At 36.7% G+C, this 23,442-nt stretch overlaps 2 protein-coding genes across 2 annotated transcripts in view; one reads left to right on the top strand and one right to left on the bottom strand.

The window, feature by feature from the left end:
* Positions 1–875, bottom strand: part of LOC139106917 (phosrestin-2) — a 32,764-nt gene extending 31,889 nt beyond the window's left edge. Inside the window, exon 1 of the mRNA XM_070664008.1 lies at positions 362–875. The gene's annotated coding sequence lies outside the window, so the exon portion shown is untranslated. The remainder of the gene's footprint in view (positions 1–361) is intronic.
* The window catches only part of LOC139106938 (sex-regulated protein janus-A), a 44,326-nt gene extending 32,372 nt beyond the window's left edge, over positions 1–11,954 (top strand). The window contains exons 3-4 of the mRNA XM_070664048.1: positions 8,741–8,868; positions 11,643–11,954. Of these exons, the coding sequence (XP_070520149.1) occupies positions 8,741–8,868; positions 11,643–11,735 (221 nt within the window). The 3' untranslated portion in view covers positions 11,736–11,954. The remainder of the gene's footprint in view (positions 1–8,740; positions 8,869–11,642) is intronic.
* The last annotated feature ends 11,488 nt before the right edge of the window (positions 11,955–23,442 follow it).

Below are 23,442 nucleotides of genomic sequence, written 5' to 3'. Positions count from 1 at the left end.
AAACTTTTTTAAAAAAAAAAAAAAAAAACTTTATTACGTTTTAAAGTAAAATAATTTTTATATCAGCGTAAAATGTTTTTGATATCTTGCTCGTGCCAAAACAGACTATTTATATGGGTCATGATTAAAAATTAATTGTTAGAACCGCTGATACGTACATCGTGCCTATCGCATACATGTCTAAATACTTGATGGCCGTTCAACGAATAAAACCTATTATCGTCCGTAAACTGGGAGTTGGCCAGCGAGCAAAAACGGCGATTTAATAAGAAAATATGAGGCCATGATAAAGCTAGCCAAATCAATTTTTAATTGCACGGATACAACACGCGGTATTTGCAACACGTATTGTTTTACTTACGAGCACTCCCTATGCGACGTAAGTATCGAGATATCAGCTATCTAACGATCGTCGTCAACCCACCGGATCACTCTGGTGTATTAAAAACGAGCCATAAACGTCGAAACACCGTTTATGATCGTATTGATCTTCTCCAGGCAAGAAAAATCAGGAAGGCTTCTCCTATTTGTTCCTTTACTTACGGTATGGCGTCGCGCGATCCAGCAAATTATTTATCCCGAAGCGCTCTTTTAAGAATTCAAGGGCATCGCGTGCCTATGCTCAGATCGCGTACCGCCAGTACGTCATGTTCTTAGACAATCCTTCTCAATATGTACCGTCAGGGATTTAACAGCAAACGCGCTCCCGCGTTTCTTTAAATAAAGATATCGATATAGCACTAATGAGCTTAGAGCACCGACGACGCTATAAACGCTCGGGAGCTGATCTGCATATTTATTTAGGACGAAGGAAAGACGAAGATCAGAGATAAGACCCTTTTTCGGTTCTCACCCTCCCACCTCCCCTCCCCCCCCCAGGTTATACCGGCCCTCGGTTCTCCCTGGTCTTTAAACTTTCCGTGATAAAAATTTTTTTTCCCTCGTTTCTTCGCTCTATCTTTCCCTCTCTCTTTCGAGGTGACGTCACGAACAGACGAGTTTAACACACGATCGTACTTCCACACCCGTGATGTCGTTCCCTCGTTTTAATCAAAGGTAATTAAGCAGCGAGCGAGGCCCGCTCGGAAGTCGGCTCAAGCCGCAGGTAGTGGTAGAACTCGACGTTACGCCCGACGTCCGTCGTGTAGCACGGCTCGCCGTCTACTGGCCCGCTCGACGCCAGGCGTCGCGACGCGTAGGGCGCAACATCAATCGGCGCCGCGTCTCACCGTGATGTAGGCGGCGATGCGTAGAATCGTGAATTTTTTTTTTTTTTTTTTTTTACCCTGTGGAATCTGGCATTCCTCCCGCGTTTGCCGATGGAGTTACTGGAATCCCGGTCGCGTATATCACCGCCGTTAGACAAATGTTTCTCATCAACTGTTGGTGGTGTCACGTCGAAACGATAGCATTAGCAAGACCGGGGGGGCGTTTGTCGTGGTAAATGATTAATTGTACATTATTTTTCATCAATCCGTATCTCCTGTACCGTGTTATTTCGTCGAATTATCGCCCGACGTTCGCTGCAGCTAAGCTCTCTTCACCGAGATATTACTATCAGATACATTTCGCCATATTTTAAATTAATAAATTTGACGTTTTAATTTGTTTTGATATAGTGGAGTATTTAATTTAGCATGCGATTTCTTTTTACGTTTGTTTAAACATTACTATGCCTTCACTCGCGCGTTTGTTATTTGACGATGGAATATTAATTATTTTCATCGTAAATTGTGTTGTTACAAATCATACATTGCGCATTGTACCAACTAATTTTAGTTACGCGCGAATAATGAAATTATAAATAATGCATTATTAATTGATGCATTGTTGATATATCGTTACAGTCGAAAACCTGTTATTATTTTGTTTTTTTACACCGCATTGACATAAAAAAAAAATTCCACGGCCTATGCATACATATTATTAAAATTAACGTCAAGAAAAAATGTTGATATTATATTTATAAAAATATCTTGAAGAGTTTGCACGAAATATATTTTATTTTTGTGCGATTTATCATATTCCATCCCCGCTATATTAAATACGAAAAATAAAGGAAAAATAAAATACTATGCGGAAGATGCGCCGCGGTTAAAGGTCATCGATGAAAGAAGTCGTCCGTTTATTCCACATATAAATAAAGAAAGTGAAGCATAAAATGGACATAATGCAAACGCTTGGACATTGTATCGATAAAGAAGAAAAATCTGAATCTCGGATACGATTCACGTATATGCATAAAACGTTTAAGAGCGTCTATTCTTATGCTTTTATTCGCAATCTCCAGAGTAAACTCATGAATATAAATGTTGCACGTATGTAAAAATCCAGTGAGAGAAAAGGAAGCCCGGAGATATTGGAATTATTGATTTTGAGAATTAGCATAAAAGTTTTTAAGCTCGGCATCTCGACGTTGAATCGACAGACCAAATTCAACACGTTGTATTACGCGTCTACGTAATGTATACGCTGTACTGCTCTCAGAATTGTGACATTGACATGAACGACGATAGACACCATATCGGTGTTTCAAGGGTATGTCGGACTATTAATCGATTATTGAGACGCAAGACCTAGAGAGGTGTAGGGGTGCCGTTCAATTAGACGATTTAAATAATATAATAAAGCCAAATGTTTCACCAACGTTAAATGTAAAAATTATTTTGCAGTTTATTTTTTGAGATTATTTGGCTTAAATCGCTTACAGATATTACAAAACTGACAGCATCTACATACAGTGCGATAGAAATCAATATCGCTTTCTTTTATATGTCTATAAAGATCAACTCTCTTCATGTACGATTTCAATTTTTTTTATCTGTACTTATTGTCAATGGACGAGTTTTATTTTTCGATTCGCGAAATTTATAACTTAACGAAACTCTTCCATTAAATGGTTTTTCATTAATTTTATCTTGAATCGGAGTACAGCTTTAAAACAGACAGGCCAATTTAATTAACAAGCCAAGTTTCTAGCAACTTGCTAGACGGCACTTTGAGAAAAGTCAACGTCTTCTTAAATGAATCATATCTGTCAACGTTTAACTTATCCCTTTTCTGCATAAGTTTGATTATTTCGCTAATTATGTATAAAGTTTATTGAAAATATTATGGCGCGGCGCAAGAAACGAGAAAGAGAGAGGAAAAGGACGAAATCTTCGGGATTTTTTTGAACGTTAAATCTCTGTGCTTGTCGAGAATTGTATCTGATTGTGATGGGCGTTCGGAAAGTGAGTTATATATTCCGCGATCGCTCGAATAACTTGCGGAAGGACAAAGGTGACGACTATCGATAGAACGTCAGTCTTCGGTCGAGTTTCACGGTTCCCACTACCTTCACACTATCTTCCTACAACTTTGAATTCGTTTCGCAATCTTCCTTCGAGACGAACGTTTCACTGGCGGGCATTTGTATACTTTAGCAATCTCGAAACTCGCTGAATCGTAGAAGATGACCATACTTTCGTTTATATTGTAAAATCACGGATACTTTTAGGGGATTTTTTTTTTCTTTTTAACTTTTTTAGTTAAAAAAATGAACTTTCGCTTAAGTTAAACGATTCTTGATAACGTAATTCGAATTAGCATATTTGAAATTAAAATAAATTTTTTTTTGCGAATATCGAATGAAAGATTAAAAGGCTTGAAAAAGTTTCTAAATGAATGTTAGATGTGTCGGCGCGCTTATTCTTCCGATGAAGTTATGCTTTTGTTATTGATTCCAGGTAAATATATATTCGACAGCTTTAATATGTCTTTTATTAAACGGCAGCAATTACGGCTAATGTAATTTAGCAAAGTTTCGACTTTTAGAATTCAAAAGTTTCGGAAAGAATTCAACGCGAGGTAAAAGCTTTCTCTTGATGTGTCTTGCACATAGTTGTTGATTAGTATCGTACATTTGCCGTTTCCGAGATTTCGAGTTTTTTTTTTTCCTTTCCACAGTGCATTAGAAAATTGAAAACAGTATTTAATGCTGAACGACCTGTATCTTTTATTACTACGATTATGATAAGATTATTCATAATACTGTTCTTATAACTTTTACGACTTCTAATTGAATGAGCAATATCCACGTTTGACGATAAAAAAAATTTTGTAATTAATTACAATCATTATAGATAGAACTTATACGAGATATTTAAGTTGTTAATGTCTGTGCATGATTCAGTATAGCAGTTTTTATAGCTGTCCGAGAGCAATTAGCAGCACACGACAATAAATATTGGATTGGCAATTAGAATTCAAAATAAATTGAAATTTACAGGCCATAAATATTAATGAGAAATATAATTTTGTCGCGCGAACTTGACGTGTCATTCGTTTTTATTTTCACACCGCTTTCCTTTTTAATTGCTACTAGAAGAAACCATGCGCGCGATGTTTTTTAAGAGATTACAAACTACGAAAAATAAAAACCATGCGACTTACCAATCTGCATGAGCTTCAGCGGAGTTGTAGATTTCTGCCGGTGGCTGTAACATAAAATAAAAAATATTAATGTAGACATGTTAGTATTAAAATTAATGTAAAGGTAAAGTTTTATTTTTATAAAGATTTTTTAAAATAAAAAAATTTATATTTACCTAATAGTTGCTCCGCCGATGCAGGATGCCCTTCCTGAGCCTGCTCCTCCTCTCAGTTTGTGTGTCGAGTCATCCTTCCGCGCACAAGTAACTCGCGAACACCCCGACCGTGATTTTACAATCGCGAAAATTACTCAATAATTACTTTCGCGCGTTCCATGTTTGGATCTCGCGTTTAAAAGAAAGTCGTATTTCAAAAAAATCCGCCCGAATACTATATGAAACTCCCGGAACGACCGACGAACCGGCTGTGGTTCGTATAATTAATAATATCGGCGGTAACGACACTTAACGTTGACAGCAGTAAATGCAGCTGCGTCGATCTGTAACAAAAAAAAAATATATATATATTAATAATTAATAACGGCAACAATAGAATCAATTAATCAGCTAATTCATGCATAACGTATCAATTTTTTTATAGAGATTCCATTTTATCCTTGCCGTAATGTGGGCAGTGCTAATTGCTTGTATGTCGTTACTTGGATGTTTCGTTAGATATGATTTACGATCGCGCTTCATATTTTGCGGAGGGCATGCGTCATCGTCGATGATACGTCTTAATTTCTCTCGTCGACGGTTGGGACAGAGATCTGGTACGGGGTCATTTGTTCAGCTTACTTAGAGTGGTTCGGGTGGTCGTTGCTGTTCAAATAAGCCACGTTGTTTAAACGAGACACGTTTTTATGAAAGTTAATTACCTTTCGTAATAAGTATCAGTGAGTGATATATCGGAAGAGTGTTTAACAATTTTTAACCGTGTTTGATCCTGCCTCGTATGATTTTCGCGGCGTAACACCAGATGTTTCTTACTTTTCTTTGATATCAATTCAAATACAAAATTCTCTCGTTAGCTTTATAGCTATCAATTATCAATTTTACGATTCCCTCGATCTCAAAGAATAGAATCTAAAATATAATTTTATTTTGCAACCTTTCAAGTATTAATTAATATTTTTTATAATGTTTTTTATAATAATTGTACAACAATGATTGTGCATAAAAATTTATGTTTTATATAATTTGGCTTTTAATTTCTAGATATTGTTTGATTTTTAAATTTATTTATAGGTATCATGTTAACGCTGCATTAATCGCGTGTATCCTCTCGTTTATTTTTATTACAAGCTGTTACGGTCATATAGTTCGAATTTGCATACCTCTCAGGTAATAACGAGCGTAAATCGGTGCCATAAATCTGCAGAAGCAAGACGTTAAGATTTAAAGAATGGGAGGCCGCTCTGCCCACTCTCTGTAAATCATTCCTGTCGATAACCACTTTAATATCTGTCTTATATTTCAATAAATTCGACAGCATCGTTCTTTTAATATCTTTTTGGATCAGATTTCATTTTTCTGTCCTTAATCAATTTAGACTTTCTTAATTAATAATAAATATACCCATATTATATCTCGGATATCCTAAAATTTTGCGAAAACCGTTCGTATTATCTCTAACTTATCGTTTACTGTGTCAATTATAATTTTGTGTTTGTGTAAAGTGGGTTGTTGAAGATTAGATCGCATTTCAGACGAAAACCCACTACAAGCTGATTAACTTTGTGCTGTACCGGAAGTCCTACCGCTTTTCTCTCGCTTCTCTCTCTGGTATGTTACACATATATCGTAACCAACTATAGCCACATCGTATTTATTTTGCGTTATACTGTGTTTCGCTCTTAGTGCGTTACCGGTTCGAGCTTTTAGTGCTCAGTGAGGGGTATACTTCTTGTCATCGATCTCTGTTAATTTTTAACGTATGCTATTCACTCCTGCCTTAAGTAGAGCTTAAGTACATTGAGAAAAATATGCGACGTATCCGATAGTTAATTCTGTTTTCTGACCTATTTACACAGACGAATAACGCGTTTTTTTTTTATTCGTGCTGATTTTTACACGTTGATCTTCCTCTTATTATATCTCCGTCATTTTTACGTACGCCTTCGAGCGAATTCCCCAGCGTATGCCCTTTTACTTCCACCTTTTGTCTTCAGCGCTTGTTTTCTGAATGGGGAGATAGGGTGGGTTCTTAATGGGCAATACATAAACTGGGAAGATAAGATTTATGTGCTTTTCCACGAAAGTTAAAGGTTCATGAATATTAGGACGGGAGTAAAACAGGCTGTTCCGATTTTCCCTCGTTGACAATTTTTTTTTTGTATTTTTATTGTAGATACATTTTTTTTTTGCGCTTAGAATTTACACGATCATCGCTGCCTTTATTTCCGCAAAGAAACGGTTTCATGAATATTTTACGATAAAATGTTATATTGTTTTAACTTGTAATTTATCGATGCTTTTAGTTTTTATTTGTCCCAGCGGATATCAATAATAAATATCTATTTTCTTAATATTTATTTAATCAGGAAAAATATAATTCAAATTTTACACAATTTAATTAGTGTAATTATGTAATGATTATGGAATAATTATAAAATTTGTGTTACTTTAATTGATACTTAAAGAATTGAAATATTTAAGATGAAATATGATTCTTCTATTATAAAAATATTGTAAAGTAATGGATATAAGAAAGTTATAGCTTTATTAAGTACGCTATTATTTTCATTTCGTCAGTCATTGTGTCGCAGAGATGATGGGATTATATAAATCGTGCAGTTTTTATTCTCATTTATCATAGGTCTTACATCGAATAGTTGAAAATTGAGTTTTTTTTTTTTCGTGGAAACGAGAGATCTTTTTATAGATTTTGTATAGAATGTCTCATCCGGAATATTGTTTGTCTCCGGAGGCGACAACGTGATTCAATAGTGGATTCATTGCTTGTTGCGAAACATACTCATTCAAATAATGAGGAAACGCGAAGACTTTATTTATCAAAGAAAAATAAGAGAAAAAGAATATGTAACGTAAAAAATATGACGATAAGTTGCGCATTGTAGTCTTATTCTTCGTATTTATTGTGATATAAATGATATATTTAAAAATGTGAAACAGTAGTATTAAATCTGAATTAGTATTTGTCTTTTGACAGAATTAAATCCTCTCAAAAGAAAAAGAAAGAAAGTCCAGAAGCCATTTATCTAAAAAAAAAAAAGTCCAGTTTCGTGAATCCTCTCAACTCTCAGCAGAATATTTCGCACATTTTTGTAATTTTTCACAGCGGATGAATAATAGTCTCTGTGTAGTTACTTATGTCTTGTACAATATATATGATTCGGTGCTTGAAACTTGTATGTTCTGTGTTGAGTTGACATTTAAAAATAATACGAAATATATTTTTTACATAAATTTTAGACGATTTCAAAATGTTATTTTAAATATTATATTATATTTAACAGATAACAATCTAATATGCATGATAATTTATGTAATATAAAGTAATACACATATATACGTATATATATAATCTTTTGAACATTTTTAACTATATTATTACTGAAAATACAATTCAAAAAATCAAGAAAAATTTTGTGTTTGCATAACGAGAAATCCACGAAAGCGAAGATCTCGAGAATGTGACGTAGCGCGTCAATAATTTTAATGGGAATTCTTGCTGCGCTCACGGCTACCGTACTACGAGGCTTTTTATACATTTTCCAGTTGCGTTTCGGTTTTATCAAGGAAAAAAAAAAAAAAAATATCTCCCTTTATCGTAGATCCTAGCTCGCGCACTGGGAATGTACTTTAACGGATCGTGGCGCGTATAAAGCGTTATAGCGTGCGTATTACAGGACGTTTCTTACACGCAGCACACGGCCACGGGCACAGTACGTTTCCCGATTTTTCCATGAATCGATATTAAGTCCCTCTCAATTTTTCCGTATCGGGTGGACACATCGGTGACACACAATAGCGCTTGATTGACCATCCGATACTTACCAATATACGCGGGTGGATTTTTATCGCGGATTCGTATCGCATTTCAGAAACGTGTTTCGTGTATCGTTCATCGGGAGTTGCGCAATTTGCGATAGTATCGAACGGAGAAGGAATCTCCAGACAAGCTGCGAGTAACGCTCGTTCCTACAGCCATTTACGCGCGATTACTATAGCTTTGCCATTTGCCATGACAATTTTCCATAACCTTTTCTCCCATCATAATGTAACAACTGGCTATTATTTTTATAACCCGCGAGTCTGAAATTTATACTAAATTATCATGCCACGTTATTTCATTTATATTCCAGCTGATATATTCGACGAGGTGGAGGAGCAAATCAAAAAGTACGCCGGCCTGAAAGCGAAATGCGTGGGCGGCGGAAGAATTGAACACGATCCTGACGAAAAAACTATAAAAGTCTACGGATATTCACAAGTAAGCCCCATAACTCGTTGAAGTGGAAAATTATTTTATTCACCGTAAGCGTTTGTGCCATCTAAATGCTAATAAAATAAATGGCCGCCTCCTGCAGTATCGATAATTAATTCCGCTTCGTTCTAATCGCTCGTAACGACATAACGATTGTTTAGTTTCTCGATATAGAAATCAACGCTTTCTAATTAATTTTTATTCAAGGCGCGCTGCGCGTGAAATGAAATTATGTGCGTGTCGTTTATTTTCCGACTGTAACCCAATTTCATTTGTATTTATCGATGTATTAAGATTGACAATTAATCGACGCGAGTGTCCACAGTGAACCATAATGTTATCCGCGTCAGGTAATAATTGAAACGTGGGGCAGATAGACGCGGCGTATAGCAATACCTATCACGATTAACGGCGCATAAACATTTTCACCTTATACCGTTACTTGGCATGAGCTTCACGCCCACACGGTATCATATATCGAACTTCAGCAAATTAAATTTGTCCCTTCGAGAGGATTCGTACCTTTGACGCAAACATATAATCAAATAGAAAGTTACGCGTGTTTTATCAGCTCAAATTGTACGAGTAAAATAAAAGTTTCTTTCGGCGGGAGTAGTCTTTACCTCGGGTATCTTTCATTATTATATTACGGTAAATATACAAATAAGCGAAACACGATAAGTTGAAGCAACGGGAGGAAGAATTCGAACGAGACGCTCGTTCGTGAAATCGACAAAAAAGAAAAGTAAAAAATTTGAGCGTTCGCGAAAAGGGCGAATGTTTCTCTTTCATTTCAATAAATAGTGAACCGGCGTTGAAGATTAAATTGGTATTTTAAACTTAATAATAAAGGGTACAAAAATTGCACGCCATCCGTCGCGAATCACCGCTTCGAAGCGTACAAACGATATAAACCTTGAAGCCGGTCGATCGGCCTCCGAACGTAAAATTGCAATTGCATTTACGTAAACTTCGCGGAAATGTTTGTCGACTTCCGTAAACGCCGCTGAACTTTATCGAGGTATTACGGCATTTACGATAGTATCGCCTCGCGTAAATAATATAAGCTTTAAGTCAATTATCACGGGTGTGCTACAAAAATTATAGGACGTCGCCATAAATTTTTACTCTCATACGGTATCACTTTAAATATTACTATGTGCTAGGCGCAATGCGTCTTCTTCACATTTTTTTCCTCTTATTAATTTTATCACTACTCTTAATACCGTGTCGCAGAAATATCTTGCCTCGGTCGCAATTTTTTATTTCTAGATCATTTAATACTTTGCTTTATTTGCTCGATAGAGCGCGATCGATTTTGGTGCCGTTCCCGTGTCATTATTTTGACGACAAAATTCTTGACGTCAGAGCTACTATCAACTGCGCTGAATGTAAATTTTATTGCATTAGATTATCTTGTATAAACAGTTGTATAATTCGAGCTTGGTTGCGAGGGGCGAGTTGCGAAAGATATTATTGTTATTTTTATTAAATAAACTTCGCTTAGCTGTATAAGAAATACGGAAGTGGATATCGCGCGAAGAGTTGTACATCTTCATGACATATAAACGCCTCGGCATCGTACCCTCTTCCTATTCCGGAGGGTAATATCTTAGTAATCATATATATATGTACATATATCGTTGTAAGATACGAAACAAACTGGATGTGTCTTTAAGCGACGGAATCATTTATTCGAAAATTTCGATCGAAATTTTCAATTTGTCTTGGGGGAAAAAAAAAAAGTATATTCATATTACGAAGATTGTGCAAAATTGATAAGAATATTTATTTTGTAAGGCGCGAAGTTTAAGGAAAAGATTTCAGCGTATATATCGAGGAGAGAACAGTGGATCAACGGGATAGAAGGGTCGAGGGGTTGCTGTCAGTTCAAAGAGGGCTGGCCTCTTTATAAATCCGACGACTCACGGGAGAGAAAAATTTTTAAATTACCGTGGGTGCTCTGTTTTCATATCAGGTGACTACCACACGCAACGGGCGCGTATTTTATTTGGCTTCCGACATTTTGAAGATTATTTCCCGTAGGAACGCAGGCGAGCATTAGCAACGTCGTAAAATGTACGCGAGGGAAGTACCGATATTACCGCGGATATTGAAAATTACAGAATTATTTTAATAACATCTGCGATTCCCTGTTCTTCCGCAAATTAAACATTGTAATATATTACGTATAATTTTTTTTATTCTAGCTATAATAATAAAATGTTATGTAATAACAAGCAAAAATAAAATTTTATGTAAAGATAAAAACGCGGGAGACGTATTTTAACGTGATGGATATTAACAGTAAGGCGTAAAGTATTACGTATAATTATTAAAATATATATAAACTAATTAATTTATTTATTGCCGGTACGCAGAGTGTTTCACACAGCAAATCGATGTTAATATCTAGCTTTCTTTAAAAAGGCGCACAGCTTGTCACCAGAATTTCATTCAGAAGAGTATTATCCGGAAGCTTAATTTCCACTTTCTTTATTATCTTTTCTCTGCTTATCCTTTTGCGTATTGTTGTTGCAGCCAACGCGACAATTATGAAGATGTCAAGTGTATATTTTATATAAAACTAAAAATAATTCGAGGCTTACTTTCGTTATAAATACTATTAAGTAATTCGTAATACCAGCGAATATTAATTGAGAATACTAAAATGACCTAAATTTTATTCGTGTAGAGGTTATAAGCGGCATAGAAATATTTTATATTAATTTTTAAAAGACATACTATTAATTATTCTCGTTTATTAATTTGGCTTACAGGGTTTTGGGAAAGCTGATCATCAGGTATCGGTTGAATTATTGAAGAAAAAGTATCCTGCCTACAACATTACGTGGTCAGACGAGGGGTACTAATTAGATCTTACATGATTTAGTGGAATAAGCTACTTCCTGTCTTAATTTAACAAACTTATATCGGATTGAATTTTGTTTTATAAAATGTATGTTTGTACTGGAGTGAAATTAAGCGAGTATTAAATCTGTAATTATTGAACATTATAATTACCTTGCTATTTTAAGATACATTGTACAAAAATAAATAAGTAAATAAACTAAATCAAATTAAAGAGTAAATTTATTTATACTATTGTCTAAAATTTATTTTGTTGCACATCGTATCTTAAGAAAGCCGCTTTGGATCTAATCGGATTTATCGTTGCCGCTTTTTACAATATAGATTGATCCTCTTGCTCGACACAATTTCGTGTCGTGAAAAGTACGCGTTAGTAATTTATATATTTTGTTAATTTTAATTATTTTTGCAATAAAAAAATTTTAATTATAAAAAAATAATAGTACAACGTTAATTTAATAGAAATAAAGAATGATTTTCATTTCCGAGGTGGCGCCGCTTTTGCTGCCAGCCTCGATCGACAGCGGGAAATTTAAGTCGCGTATTATCCGATGGTGATAGCAATGGTAAAACAGGGATTGTATATGAATCAACTGCAGTTATACATGATATTCGACATAATACGTTATCATTTAACGATATAAGTAAGCTACAGTAACGCTTTGATATTATGTTCTTATATGTAGTCGTTGGTATTTCAGTGAACTGATAAAGTAATAATTGGTAACCTAAATGAGCATGTTCAACGATCTAAACGAGTTCGCTGGTTTTATCGATATTTTCTGTTCACTCACCGCAATATTACACGACCGCGCCAACAGCATATAATGCAGTGTAAAGTACGAATGCATGAATTGCAAACATTTTTGACACCGTATTAATTTTTGTCGTACGTAATCAAACAATTGAAATTAAAAGAATCGACGCTTATTTTATCGTAAACGCCGCGTATTCATTTATTTTTAATATGTCAGACGTGCGAGAGATGCACTAAAAATTTTTAAGTTGTTCAATATATTTAACCATGTTTCCCCGAGTTGCAAAATCAATCGTGAAATCTTTTGGATCACACAAAATTCAAATTGGTCAGAAAAAATTCAAGGTACTTATCATTTATGATTTACTATCTTTAACTTTTGATGTACCGAAAATTTTGGTTTTGTAATTCGTTTTTATCCAACTAATTATTAATAAAAAAAAAAACGCCTACTTAAAATGCTCTAATTAGTAGCTCCGGAAAAATCAATTAAATTCTATCGGCAAAACTGAATATTTTCGAACCTATTGTAAATTGCTTATGATATATTATTTATAAAAAAAACATTTAATAATATGTAAATTAGTACAAATTATTGTTATAAATAATTATCAATAAATGAAATAGTCACCAAGAATGCTAACAGTGGCAAAGAGATCCATTTCGAATAAAACCAGTCACACAAATATAACCAGGCGGGATAAAACTAATCAGATAGAGAAACTTGTGGAAGCTCTTTATCGTTTACCAATAGTTGAAAAGGCACCAATATTTAATAGCCTGTTGACACCTATTAAGGAATTAGCACCAAAGGTGAGAGAAAAATTAATCTGTATATTTATACCTTTGAAATTAAAATTTAACTGAAAAATTATTTTAATTGTGTGCATGTATTTGACACAATCTCAACTATGGATTTTATTAATCTCTTTCTCTTTCTCTCTTTTTTCTTTTTTATTTACTTGTATTAATATCTCTATTTAATTTATTTGTGGATTTAATATTTTGATATCGTTAAAGTATACATTTTAATAATTACGACGTGAATCTACGTGTCACTTTATTAAGCGCGGAGACCGCACATTCGCCGTTTGTGTGACACACGACCGATATCAATTTCCACCATTGCCGGAAATTATTATATGTTATTGAAGAAAGCGACTTTTACCTTCATATTTGCCATCCTAAATCCTTGCTAAGCACTTCATTTGACAAAATTTTTCCTACGCATTTATAATTATAATTATTGTTTAAATAAAATGGAGAAGCGTGATGTGTTCTGATATGTGGAGCTAAGAACCTGAAGACGCACGCATTGAAGACAACGCTCAAATTTTATTTAAAGAAAAAAAAATAAATAAAAATAAAAAAATGACGGATATAAAACTAGCTAAACTATCAATACAGTTAATTGATGCCGAACACCAGTGACTGACCATATATAAATTTATGAAAGAACCTAGAGAAGAACTGCACCTGAAATCGTCTCTCCGTCTGTCCTCAGGCGAGTAATGCGTGCGGCAGGACGTGTCCTTACGCTATGGTCCTGGATGGAAAGGATTTCAGCAACGTGAAAACCTGGCAAAGAGGTCGCGACATCACCGCGGTTTGCAAGCGCTGCTCTGACTTGATGTATCAGTCATATCAGAGGCATTACCTAAGCTTCATTCTTAAAACGAAAATCTCGAAGAAGCATCGACCGATTAAGAAAACGAGAGATATCAGACATGGCTCTTGCAACGCAATGGTTTTGAAAGAAAATAATCATCAATCGCCGCCGACATCTTTGTCGAATCACGATGAAAAGTTGATAAGATGGATGAAGACGTGCAGAAACGTCGGCGTCTTTCCAACTATAGACTCGCACTTCAGAATAGTAAAGAAACTGACCGATCGAGTGATACTGGAAGAGTTATCAAACGGCAAACTAAGATTATTACACAAGATCCATAGTTGTTTCAAATTTTCCACGTTTTCTTTAAATTTCATAAGTCACAAGTGCGAAATTAATCAGGGAGTAGCTTCATTCTCTTTCACCGATTTAATTTCAAACAGCCTCGGTCTTTTTGCGTCAAAAGATTGCGAAGATAAACCAAAAAAAAGCGGTATTCGGAAAAAGATACAGGAGTATTGTATGCAGCGGAAAAAATCTTTAGGCAAGGACAGGGATAAGAGTGACATTTGTAAGGATAGAGAGAAACGTGAAACGAAAGGAAAGTGTCAAAAGGGAAAAAAAATAAGCGAGAGAAAAATAGTTGATTGCACTGGCAGAAGGAAATGCTCGGACAAGAGACAAAATGTAGTTTCTTGCGAAGGGAGAAAGAGCTCTTGCGGTAAAAAAAGTGCTCGCGATTCTCGTAAAACTCACGAGCGAAAGGTAGAGGACCGACCAGATCCTTGTAAGCAGAAAAAGGACGATATGCCTAAAATAAAAGAAGATCCGAGCCCTAGACAACATTCTGTGAAACAAGAACAAACTTATAAATTGCACGACACAGATCCATGTAGGCCAGATAAGAAAGAAGAAATAAAGAAGAAAGAAGAAATAAAAAAGAAAGAAGAAATTAAGAAGCCTCATTGTACAGAAATTAAGAAAGTTGATTCGTGTGACAAAAAACCGTGTCCACCCGTAAAAAAGATTCCAGAATGTGATAAAAGCGACGCGGACAATAAAAAGTCTTGAGATATATTCTAATTACGCATTGCTTATGTCAAAGTGTTTCTTCAATAAACAATTTCTTTTTAAAAGTAAAAGCGTATTAACTACTAAAAAAAACCTATGCTAATTTCAAAGCAATATATATAAGAAAAATTGCATCAAACTTGCTGATGCAAAATTACTATCTTATATTCGTAAAAAATAGAAATATTGATTTCATATTATAGATTTCGTTTTAATAATGACTAAAATAACTTTATGTAAAATAATGTATGACATCGCATAATTTTTCATTACAGCTACAATCAGAGAAAGAACATTTAGCTATCAGGCAACAAGAATTTGGAGTGCTCGAAGTAAGCTTTCAAAATATTAATTACTTTTACTATCTAAAAAAATTTTTATTATCTTTCTTCTTTGCACTATTTGATAAACACGATATAATATACTTTATTATCTTGCATATTTTCAATACATTATTTATATTATTTTTGACAAAGTTAATCGTGAATTAAATTAAAGGAATCGATAGAGAAAAATATATTTTAAAAGCGTAAAATTAATTTAAAAAAAAAAGAAAAGAAAAGAAAAAGATCGCTACGGCTCCACCTCCCTTCTGCCTCTTCTCTCATTAAATTGATTATCTTAGACTGTAAAGATAAAAATTCTATTTTTAAATATAAATAATTCTTTATTATAAATTTTATTTTTTATTATTCTGGTTGTCCTCTCTCTCTTTCTCTCCATCTCTCTCTGCAGAAAAGAGAGAAATCAAGTTCGTCGACGAAATCTGCGGTACAAATAGCCGAAAGTGGAAGACTGATCGATCAAATTCAAACCAGAAAAGGTTCTTTATCGGTCATCGATTTACATCAACAGTTTATGAACGCAAATTCCACCCAGCGAGATTTTAATTCAGCAACTGGCCACAGGGATTATTTTGCTTTTCCTTTTATGCCTAAGCATTTTGTCACCGACTTTCGCCGTTGTAGCGATCGTGTGATTGAGAAATCAAAGTACGACAGACAAGGGAACGACGATTACTTCCCTCAAGGCGAGGAATACGAAGAAGAGATCGGCACGGATGACCGTCAACTCCACCGAGACAAAAAAAAGCCTAATAAAAAATCACCGCGCATCGAAGACAAGCAGGACAATTTTGTGCCGGCAATGTTGATGCTCGAAAACAATAACTTTATCAATCCCTTAACAAAATTTGTCACGCACGTAGATTTTTCGACCATTGAAGAATTGATACAAGCTGATCGAATAATGCTGATGTCAAAGAAAGTTTCTAACAAAGACGCCGTCGAAAAATTACAAACTCTAATCGAGAAAGTAACGGAGTTCAAGCGTCGAGTTTTCCGATCCAAACACGATGTACCAAAGACCGAAGCCACGACGGACGAAGAGAAGAAAAGAAAGATCGACAAGGAAAACGAGAGCCATGAATCAACGAATCGATCGTCTTTTATAAAGCGGAGGATCTCTATATCGATGTATTAACTTCAATCACAACTGTAATTAAATATATCTGTGAATTTTACGCGCATTAAAAAATTATATTCACGTTTCTGACTCCCGTACAAAAAAAAAAAAAAAAAAAAAAACAAGTACGGGCGTTTTACTTTTATCTTGCAAAACCCTTAAAAGGAGGGAGGTGAGCTTAAAAGCGCTGTTTACGGGTACCGCGAGATTATCGAGAAAACGCAACAAAGTCCTTCACGATTTAATACGTAAAAACCAGCAGGAAATTAGTGGCAGAGTACTGCGGCTAGGTGAGCCAGACTGTGGCGAGGACTCACCTAGTCGACCAAAAAGGAATCCATGCGATCCACCCAAGGGCCCCTGCCAGCCCGCCGAACCACCGGGCTATCCCTCTAAACCAAAGTCCGAAAGAAAGCCATTCTGCGTTAAATGCCCACCCAAGAAACCATGCAAAAAAGAAAAATGCTGAACTGCATCAGTAAAACACAGAAGGTACGTGGAGGCGTTAGCGGCTTTCGTAAATGTCGCCTAATAAAAATGGAAAACTAGCTTTATTTCTAAAACTAAATATACATTCACATATATGTGTATGCGCGCGTGTATATATTTTTCTCTCTTTTCCTTATTCGACTCGCGCAAGCTACAAAAAAAAAAAAAAATTTTAACAAATTAAAATCTTTCCGAAAAGCTTATCGAGAACTACCACGAAAAAAAAAGTGTTCTGTTTTGAAAACTGGATTTCAGATCGACAATTCGGGACCGATCCTCGGGACAGGAAGATTAAAGCTCAAACGATGGAGTTGCAAATTCTATTCGATTCATATGCTTGACTCAAGATTAATTCGCACAAGGAGCTATAGTTGTTTCGAAAACAGCCCTCGAAACTTAACGTTCGCGAAATTGTATTCGAAAAATTGCAAACCGACCGAAATAAAGAAGCCTGATCAGTTCAGCCAGTCTTGCAACGAGGAGAGCAGTTTAGAAAAGAGCGACGAAAAGAATGACGTTTGCAGTCGAGAGAAAGTCAAGTGCGATAGAAGCAAGGAAAAAGCGAGAGAGAAACCGAAGATAGGAAAAATGATCGTGGATCATGCGTGTAAGAAGACCTGCTTGCCTGCGGGCAAGTGCGAGCTGCCTCAAACTGTTCCACCACCGAAAATGGAATATGCGAAGGTGGCGTGTCCCCCGCAGAAGTTCGTGAAGCCTAACCCGTGTCCGTCAATGTCGGAGGACTTCCGTACCGATGACAAACCTTACACGGAGATGAAAAATAGCAACGTACGAAAGAAGAAAATTTGTGCTCCACCTCCATTACCGAAACAACCGTACGCACCTGTCGTACTTTGTCCCTGTTCACCGCCGCCTAAGATACATCCTGGACCATGCCCGTACTACGAGATGAAGAAGATCGTTAAACGACCCTTGATACAACCGTGTAAATTAAAGAAGACGCACCCTTGCCCTACCGTCGTACACTATTGTCCTTCGCAGAAAAAGCCGTGCAATTTAAAACAGGACTGCGAACACCGGACGAAAAAAGAAGCACCGGCATCGTGAGGCACTCGTCGAGTAAAACGCAACATAGCATCGGCCGCTATTTTCTCCGATAATTGTACTCGATTACTTTCGCGAGATCTATGAAATTAGATATTCGGTCTCCTGGATCGATAATTATTAATAATTTAAGGCCGACTCGTTCATCTTCCGTCAGCTCCGCGGTTAACAGTGTACCGATTTGTCCGATAACGATTTCGTTTCATCTATTCATTATTTCCTTCTCTCAAGTAAGCACCGCTAATCGCGGGAGTTCAGTGCAAGGTGAACAAACCGGTTGTCGATGCATATTGCTTGCCGCGTGACGAACGAATCGTCTATTCTAAAATTCAGAAATTATAAGCACGATAAATACGTGAAAAATATTTCTTTTGTAGGTTCGAATAGATTTTGTTGGTCATACGGCATCCGACGTGCGTCCTAGTAATTTTTTATAAAAAAAAGTTCAAGTTCTAAATTTAAATAGATCTCGCGATAAATTATGCAAGCGGAACATGCTGTATTTTGTCTTTGCGCAAATTAATACTTGCAAAACTACTGAAGTATAATCAAATAAAATCATGTCTATTAAAATTACGAAACATGTTTTTCTTTTTTTTTTTTGTTAAGCGTAAGAATATTTAAAGCAGCCGGTGTATCTTTTCAGCAATTTAATAGATAAAAATCTATTTCGATAAAAATCTTATTTTGTAAGCTTTACAAACTATTTATGTTCTATGACAAATAATATTCATTGCTACAACGAAAGTAAAGAGAAGCGAGAAGCAACGAAGAAAATTGATTTCCATCGATCGATGATCGGTTCCAACGTTTGATTCGATCGTGTTCGTTGTTTGCGCGCGCGATAATAATTGCGGGTGTACGTGCGCCACCGTTTCCGCCGCGCCAGTTTCGACGTATATCACTCGCGTGTGTGCGTACGAGAGAACGCACGACACGAAATCGGCATCAAAAGCGTCTCGTTACAATAATATCGACATTTATATACGATGGGGTTTCGGCCGGGAGGAAGTTCGGCCGGGCGGCGGAAAGACGAAGGTCCTTATCATTTTATTATTGGGGTGGATGGACAACCCTCGCCCTTCTCGGAACGACGCTTTACTTTTACCTCCCATTGTCTGTCCCTCGAGTCGAGCCTCGACGCTCTCTTAAAGGATTAAGCGCCATTTCCAAGCGCCCAATAGGACAATCTAGTCTCTCCACCGCGCTTCCTGTTTGTTAAAATGTAACCGGCGACGTAGTTCGTACCGTTACGCAAGGTACATTTTATTTCGTTAAAATTATTGTCTCGAAAATGTTACACAAATTTTTCCAATTGTAAATTTTAATTATATATTATACAAATACGATGTAAAAAAAAAAAAATTGCCATCGCAAATCAATTACAATTTTTGTTAAGAAAACTGGCGAATGTCGATAAAACGGTTTCGACGGATAAATATTATATCTACACCGCTACAGTATTATATCAATTGCCGGAAATCTAAGAGAGCGGTCTCGGCCGAAATCGCTTTCGATGAGAGAGTTATCTCGCGCTCGCGGGCAACTTCTCCCACGATGTTCTCCTCGCGGCAGGTTTCACCGGTGCAAGATATCGCGAGCATTATCACGGGTGTTCACCGCGATTGGTCGGATTCGAGGGTATCGTCTCTTTTTCCACCCTCTCGCTCGACCAATAAGTGACGTTTCCAGCCGAGAAAGGGTGCGGAGGGTAGGGAGCCCGTGAGGGGGTGGCAATTCGGCGAGAGAGACGAGACGTGCGATGTTCCGCGGGGGTTGCGAAGGAGGAAACGGCGGAGGAGAAGGAGGAAGTGAAGCGAGGGGTGAAAGAGAGGAGGACGAGGACACGGGATGGGGGAGAAAACTCCGCGTGGAAGAGAGTCGAGCGAGTCGGGCTTCTCGGTGGAAACAAGTGGGATGGATAAACTTCGGAGCGACTGTCCCCGAGGCTGATGCATAATTCAGGAATCGTCACCGGCGAGGATATTGCCAATTTGGCGTCGATGAAAATACGATCGGATTTGTGTCGGCTACCGCCCAGAATGGGGCTCGTTCGCCAGGATACACATCCAGTGAATTTAACACCTTCGCCCGACCGACCGGCCGCCCAGCCTGCCGTGCGTAATTGCATCGCGACCAATCCGCGGCTCCTGTACACACGATCGCCTCTCTAAATAGTCTTCGCCGTTTTCACGCCATTTCCGAGATGGACGACGGAGTTACGAGTTCCTTGACACTGCCGGATAAATTACCGGCAGCATCGCGCGGCGCTTTATCGTTGCGCGACGTCGTTTGCACGCCGGTTACGATTAACGATCAAATTTTTTTTCAATCTGCCTTGCGTAATGTTACGCAGAAACTAATATTCGTTATAATCTATCCATTAGCGGGCAAAGCATTATGCGGTTTTTTTTTTATAAATCGATATCTACCGTACAATACTTTAACAACAATACAAGTTAATCCTGTATAATTCCTTTTTTTTTTTTTAGATTCAAAGGCTTATAGATTATCGTGCATCTACGATTTTTTTTTCCAAAATAATGACAAAGCAGTTTTGATACTGATTGATGAAAGATTATCGGTTTCCTATGGTTTTTGCCGCAAGACTTTTCGAGGGCGGAGGCCGAGCGGATCGTATAAAGAAGGATCGACTGACGTTCGACAATTTTCCACGGATGTGGGGACAACACGCGGCATGAAATATTTATAGAAGGGGAAAGGCGGAGGTCCAAGATATCAGGACGCGATGAAAAGAATATATTTCCGAATCGATTCAATTTGTCAACGCGTCGCTAATTGCGTTATTATGCCACTCTTTTGTACGCCGAAACGCCTCGATCATCAATAATCTATAAAAACTTGGCGTTGATAGCGATGAATTGGTGAGCTTCGAGGGAATTCATAGAGATTACGAGAGGATTATGATTTCCTAATATAGCTTAGATTAATAAATGAAAGCGACGGTGAACCGTAAGTTTTTTTTATAAAGGATTGTTAACTTGCTGGACGGAATAATGCAACTATTTTTCACGTTATAAAAAATAAAAAAAATTCGCGAAAAGACATTATCGATCGTCTTAAAGTAAATATTTTACATACTTATAAAGACTTGAAAAAAAATTTATTTTAGAGTTCTTTCAATTTATTAATAATAATGATGTCTTATACTCTTGCTGATGTCATATTGTGTGTTATTTTTTAATAATATGTTAAATACAAAATTATGACGCCGGAGAGAACCAAAGTTAAAAAAAAAAGGTCGCAGTCTCCTTGTAAATTTATTTCTCGGACCGACGAAGGGATTGGTGACTTGGCCACCGGGTACCAGAAGGCGGGAAGAGTCGAAGATTTATGATACCGGATGCGCAAATACGGTGAAACTTCCCCGTATCCGGAGTGACGAAAACTTTTGTCGGAACGCCTGGCGCCTTTCCGTTTTTTTTTTTTTTTTTTTCTTTGATTCGCGATCGTTAAAAACGCAACACATTTTCACGTAAAGATACGGAAAATGTGGATAAAATTTTATTTATATTACTTCTTTATATTAAGTAATTATTACAAAAATTATCGTGCAAGATATGAATTTTTTCATTTATTTTTTCTTTTTTTTTTTTTTAAATTTAAAAAAGCCGTGTCATTATTCCTATTTTTTTCCGCAACGCTGATATTAGTTCTCTCGTTTGGCTCACCTTTGCATTTTTCTAATAACGATCTTGATCACTTTAACTTGTGTCCCAAATAATACTGAAAATTTGAGTTATTCAAGTTGTCGAAGTTCTCGCGTTCGATTTGCGCGAGGGAATTCACTACAGGGAATTTCAAGCAAACAGGGAATCGCGCTATCGGACCGGAGGTTAAATTAGATTTCGTACTTCCGGAACGCTGTAAGAACCTTAAAAGAGGAGGTAAGCGCGGGCAATTGCTTTCCTTTCCTGTGCCTCTTGAAAATTTCGTCTGTTTGTTTCTTATTTGTTTTCCACGGTTCTGTAGTCGAATCGGCTAACTTGTTTATTTGAAGGCTTTGCCATTTTTATGCTTCTCTACGACTTACGCAAATTTACAGCTGTAACGGATTAAATGTATCGCGCTTGAAATTTAAATTCTACAGATCTTGATGTTTTTTTTTAATATTAATAACGTAGTTACTTGTATAAATTTATCATTTTGTGTCTAATATTTCGATACGATGTTACAGAAAACTATGTTAATTTTACGTTTCATTAAATTATCTTTATCAGTACTTATAACTTAACACCAAGGTATAATTCTCCTTTCCAATTAAAATAATAATAACTAAAACGTATGTGAACGATGACCTGTGGTTAAAACCCGTGCAATTTGCGCTTTTAATAAACACGGCTCTAGAAATGGCGACCAGAGAGTTTAGTACTCTTGAAACGTAGCCAGAGAAGTGTTAATTTCACGTGGTTCACGGTACCGGGCTTTTGGGAACTTTGTTACGTGTTCCAAACTTAGAAAGGGTGCGTTCGCGAAGAAAATTTTAAGGACTCGATTCGCAAGTACTCTCAACTCGAAGTAAAAGCAAGAGGTTACCGAAAAGGACCGTACAATATGGTTGCGATAACAATAGGCGCTGTTCTTAACAATATTGCAATATCCCGCCGCGCGTGTAACATTGCAAATAATAGTAAAAGCTCATAAGCCATTAATTATTAAGATGACTATTACGCCGCGACATTTCTTCTTCGAGCTCATTCGTCTTCCGGGATTATCGATGATTTCCAGTAATACGCGCGTTAGATTGTATAACGCATCGATCGTGCTCACCGCTTCATTGGTTCGCTATTAACCCCTTGATATTTAACCCCGTAATTACTGCAACGTCCCCTTCACGATGGTTCCCAGCGATCCCCTGTGTAAACGCGCGATGTGCATTTAATGTGTGCGATGAATAAAACTAAACGCGAAGCCAAACGTACGAATCTTGTTTTTTTTTATGTATTACGTTAATTTAATAAATATAAGTAATAAAAATAATAATTTCTTTTCAAACCCCCGGTGCTTAGCGGTAAGGTACGCGTCGTTCGACAAAACGGCGACGTGTGAAAAGATCGGAGATGGCGGTTATGCGTTATGACACCAATCCGACCCGGCGGACTTGCCCGGAACCCCTCCGCTGGGGGTTATCTCGCGCTGTGATTTCTTGATTAGCAGCGGGTCGACTGGTTGCGGTTAACCGTTGTTAGGTTGTCACTCAATTGGTATGCATGGGCTGGGATTCGTGCCC

Source organism: Cardiocondyla obscurior, linkage group LG12, assembly GCF_019399895.1.
Source record: "Cardiocondyla obscurior isolate alpha-2009 linkage group LG12, Cobs3.1, whole genome shotgun sequence".
Classification (NCBI taxonomy): domain Eukaryota; kingdom Metazoa; phylum Arthropoda; class Insecta; order Hymenoptera; family Formicidae; genus Cardiocondyla; species Cardiocondyla obscurior.
The sequence above is the reverse complement of the archived record's forward strand: the minus strand, read 5'-3'. Positions and strand labels throughout refer to the sequence as shown.